Source organism: Pteropus alecto, unplaced genomic scaffold (assembly GCF_000325575.1).
Source record: "Pteropus alecto unplaced genomic scaffold, ASM32557v1 scaffold98, whole genome shotgun sequence".
Lineage (NCBI taxonomy): Eukaryota > Metazoa > Chordata > Mammalia > Chiroptera > Pteropodidae > Pteropus > Pteropus alecto.
The window spans coordinates 4633920-4638835 of NW_006443570.1; the positions used below are offsets into that span (position 1 = coordinate 4633920).

The window sequence follows — 4916 nt, forward strand, 5'->3', positions numbered from 1 at the left end:
CATAAAGATAACTGGCTGTTGCAGAAGACAAGATGGCCAGATAAGAGAGTAGCATTAGGGTGTAGCAACAAGGATGGAGAGAGGTGGACCAATTCCAGCTACATTTTGAAGGTAGAACTGACAGGACTCGCTAACAGATTAGCTGTAGGTGTGAAGGAAAGCAGGACAACGATGACTTTCCATTTGGGGACTTGAGCAGTTGAGTGGACGAAGGTGCCATTCATGAGGCAAGCAGAACCAGGGAGAGGGTGGAAAACAGGTTGATATAGAAAAATCACTAGTTCAGTTTGTTGCTGAACTAAAGGGGATTTGTTTGCCAGCATGCATCAAAGCCAAAAGAGAGTGCAGCAAAGAAAGTAAGGTTTATTTAAGTAAATGGCACCAAGCCCGGAGACACAGGTGAGCTAGTGCTCAAAGACCTGGCTCACCAAGGGAGTATAGGTTACAGATTATATAGGGCAAAATCACAAGACACTGCGAGTTAGGGGTTCGTGGTTGTGTTGGGAGCTGATTGGTCGGAGGTGAAGTAAGGGTAATGAATCATTTCTTCAAGTCTCAAGGACAGTTCTGAGTCTTTTCTGGAGTTCCTCTGTCCAGTTTCACGGGAAACTAGCCAGGGAGTCATTCCACCTAAGGGCTCAGGAGCTGAAATATAACTTAGGTCAAGATATTAGCCTGCCCGAGGTCAAGACCGTGTGACTATTAGTCAGATCTGGACTACTGTCTTCTGCTGGGGGTTACTGATTATCCAGGGGAGAGGCTAGGTCTCCGAGGGGTGGAAGAGAGAGAGAGAGAGAGAGAGAGAGAGAGAATAAGAGAGTGAGAGAGGTGATTTCTAGAGCTAAGATTTAAAGCTAAACATAATCAAAGTCATAAGGACTCCCGGTTTCAAGTATTAAAGATCAGTTTGAGCTGCTTGTGAAAATTCTTAGCAGGACAATCATTCAGGCAGCTGGATCTCAGAAAGAAATGAGCTGCAGACATACATTTATTATCATTATTATTATTTATGCCTACAGCACCTGCTCTTCCTAGGTGGTCTCTCATCCAAGTACGAAGCAGGCCCAACCTTGCTTAGCTTCCGAGATCAGACGGGATCAAGCTTGTTCAGGGTGGCATAGCCGTTGACCATGGACTGTGGCTCCACTGGGGCGGGAACCCAGGACCTTCCGTGTGTAAAGCAGACGTGCTAACCACTACACTATGGAACCACGTCCCAGACATACATTTTAAAACCATAAGCATATGGATGATATTTAAAGCCATGGGAATGGATGAATTCCTCTACCAAAAGGTGCAGATCCAAGTCCTAAAAAGCTCCACTTGGAGTTTGGATAGAGGAGGAGGAAGCATTGGCAATCGGAAGTCAAAAGGAGCAGTCAGTGGGAATAAGAATAAATCTAGAAGAATGGTATCCTGCAAGCCAAGGGATAAGAAGATAGGAGAAATGGCCCTGATGCACCAGGCCCCAGGGCTGGATTCTCCTCTACTGTGGCTGGAGCAGTGACACCATGCAGAGCCCGACCTTAGCTTTCAGGGGCACCCTAATATGCTCTGCCCCCTGCTGGCCATGCGGATATGTACCTGTCTTTGCATTCAGTGTCTTTCTACTCATCCAAACTAGGTCATCCTGACAGCTTCTCTGGGGACACTGAACACCCTCGTTGACATCCCAGACAGTGTGGTGTGGGGCAGAGGCCAGAAGCAGCTGACTATTTCAACCAGTGACCAGAAGCTTTTGAATTTTATCCTCCAGCACATGACCTACACCAGCACAGTGTACCAGCACCACAAGGTGGACATGGGTGAGAACCTGTCCTTAGATGGAAAATACTTACAGAGCCAAAAAGCACTACCTGGCCCTCTCAGTCTTCCTTATCCAGGAAGCCTGCCTACCTTTCAGATTCTTCTCTTGTTCCTGTTTCTAAGCTTAGATACCTAACTTCCAAATTATTGTACCCAGTACTATCCCCACGTTGTCATTGACCCCGTAGAAATGACTAGAGGAAAGGAAAGGTGAAATGCTTTCTCTTTTCTTTGTGAGGACAGATCATTATGCAGGACAGATCATTATGGAAATCATCCGATTCTGCTTTCTATCTTCTGCAGCTCTCAAAACCGAAGACTTCAGTTGTGGTAGAGGGCGGAGCCAGTCTGTACATCCGTTTATTGTCTTGGGCACTAACAGGAAAGAGGAATGTGGGAAAACTCCTAGTCCCAAAGACAATGGCTTTGTCTCCGCCTTCCCAACCCATCTCCCATTTCAACCCTAGGAATTCTGGGAAAACAATTCCTGCCTCCCTCAGGGCGGCCTCGCTTTCTTTTTGGATGAATTAAAGTCACCCCTTTCTCTTTTGACTAGCTACGCAGGATGCATTCCTAGGACACCAACAAAAAGAAATGAAACATAGGACAGAGTATGCATGACCACAAACTAAAGAGCGAGTTCTTTCTACCTTCAGATTTTCAAACATTTCCTTTCACAGAGTGACCCTGAGAGGTAAAATAGGGCAGGTATTAGTATCCCGCTTTTGTAGTTGGAGAAGATTAAGTGATTTGCCCAAGGCATTTCAGATAATAAATGGCAGTCAAACTTAGTCTAGACCCTCTAATTCTGTGCCAACTCTACCCTAGCAGATTCTCACAGAGCAAAAAATGAGTCTAAGAGGCATTCAGCAGGTTGCCCAAGGAGCCAGAATGTCATGTAGTCTATACGGTCATCAATTTCACCCCCAGCCAGCACATTCTCTATCATACCTTTACTCCACTATCGCCTGGGCTTCCTTGGGGCAGTGTGGAGAGTGACCAAGACACTGTGCTGCCCACCCTGACCTTATTTCTTCCTCCAGTGAGTTTGGAGTTCAAGTCCTCAGTGGCCAAGTTTCCAGTAACCATCCGCCATCCTGTCATACCCAAGTTATACGACCCTGGATCAGGTAAAGCCCTTGTCCTTGGGTCTAAATGGTGGGATCTTGTAGAGCTGTTAGTAAAATTCAGATCCCTTCTGATATGGAGGAGAAGAATTGATCAAAATAACAACTTTACAAACAAGCTTTGTTTTCAGATAAACAATTCTAGAACATACTGCCCTAATAATGCTTAATTATATTTAACTTATGTGGTTGGGTTTATATTGGAAAAAAAAAAAAACCCCTAGTGAACTGTAACATTTTAATAATTAATAGTAATAAAAACAGAGTGGTACTGGAGCATGAACAGATATATCAATGGAATAAATTGGAAATCCAGAATTCTACCATGTGATAAAAGTAACTTTTCAAATTAAGGAGGGGAAAGATAGATTATTCAAGAAATCATGTGGGATAACTGTGTAGCTATGTGAAAGATAAAACATTGAATCTATCTCATATCTTTTACCAAGAAAAATTCCAAATAGATCAAATATCTCATTTTTTATGTAGTAGGAAAAAAAGGATTTAAAAAATAACCCTAGAGTATTAGGTATTTCTAAATACAACACAAAACCCAGAAGCCATAAAGAAAATACTAAAAATATAAAATACATAAAATTTTAAGTGTTTTTATGGCAGAAATCCATCAAAAGGAAAGCTAAATGACAAAGCACAAGTTGGGAAAAACCATCTTTGACACACATTAGAGTCGAAGATTTAATTTTACTTAGAGCATCTGTGAATCAATAAGGAAAGAATACCTAATAAGCCAGTGGAAAATGCACACGTCACAAAAAATTAAATTTGACAATACTTTTGCCATTAAATAGACGCTCAGGATCACACTAAGAAAATCGCAATCGAAAACTACATTCAAATCAACAAATATTGGACAAGGAGTGGGGAAACAGGCAGTCTTATAAACTGCTGATGGGAATGTAAACTAGCACATTTCTGAAGGCAATTGGCAATATGTATTAATATTTTAAATGTGTATACCTTTTGGGCCAGCGATTCCACTTCTAGAAATTATCCTACAGATACCTACGTCTGTGTGAAATGATATTTGCTCAAGGTTATTTATTGCAGCATTGTTTGCAATGGAAAAAACCTGAAAAGTGGGATGCACTGGTTAACTCAAGTGTGGTCCATCCACATAATGAAATGCCATGTAGTGGCATTCAGAAGGAGGAAGGAGGGACCAGGAAGGTTAGGGTTTTTAAATTCTGATACAAAATGCTTTCTAAGATGTAAGCAAGGTACAGAAGAGAGTGAAGAGTAAGCTACCATTTATGTAAAAGAAAAAGAGGGAAGAAAGAATGTATGTACATGATTGCTTGATTATGGACAAATAAACAAGAAATTGGTAATATTGGCTGCTTCCTGAGGGAAACCCAAATAGTTGAGAGACAGGGATGGGAAAAAGTATTTTCATGGTATTGTTTTCTATATATTTAAAATTTGGAACCACTTGACATTTAAAAAAATATATTACCTACATATTCAAAACATAATTTATTCTATCCAAATAATTCTATTCTAAATATAAATTACTCAAATAGCTTTAAATGTCATGGACAATGATTTAAAATATTTGTTTAACGTAACTATCTCAAAAATAAAAGAAATAGCACAAGAAAATTTACAAAAAATCTTTTCTGGGGATTTCAGATTTATTTTAAAGATAAAGTGTTACAGTTACCACAATCCTGTGTATCTTTCTTTTCTCCGCTTTTGTACATTTAATATGTAGATTTCTATTCCTCCACACACATGCACGTGTGCATACACACACAGAGCATACAGTGTGATTTTATGCATTTCTGAGCTTTTCATAAAAGCTATCACACTGTATGGTATGAAGTTCTAGATGTGGACCTTTTGCCAGTCCGTAGCATGTCTTTCAATTTTGTTTCTGGGGTCTTTGTTATCTGAAAGTCTTATCCTTTAGTATAGTAAAATTGGTTATTTTTCTAGTGCCTTGTTCAAGAAAGTCTTCCCTAC

General features: G+C 40.5%; 1 protein-coding gene and 1 pseudogene across 1 annotated transcript in view; one reads left to right on the plus strand and one right to left on the minus strand.

Annotated features, from left to right (window-relative positions):
* Positions 1 to 4916, plus strand: part of B4GALNT2 (beta-1,4-N-acetyl-galactosaminyltransferase 2) — a 41714-nt gene that overhangs the window by 29182 nt on the left and 7616 nt on the right. Inside the window, exons 6-7 of the mRNA XM_006924772.3 lie at positions 1625 to 1805; positions 2850 to 2936. Coding sequence (XP_006924834.3) covers positions 1625 to 1805; positions 2850 to 2936 — 268 coding nt within the window. The remainder of the gene's footprint in view (positions 1 to 1624; positions 1806 to 2849; positions 2937 to 4916) is intronic.
* LOC112473271 lies at positions 1011 to 1129 on the minus strand (annotated as a pseudogene).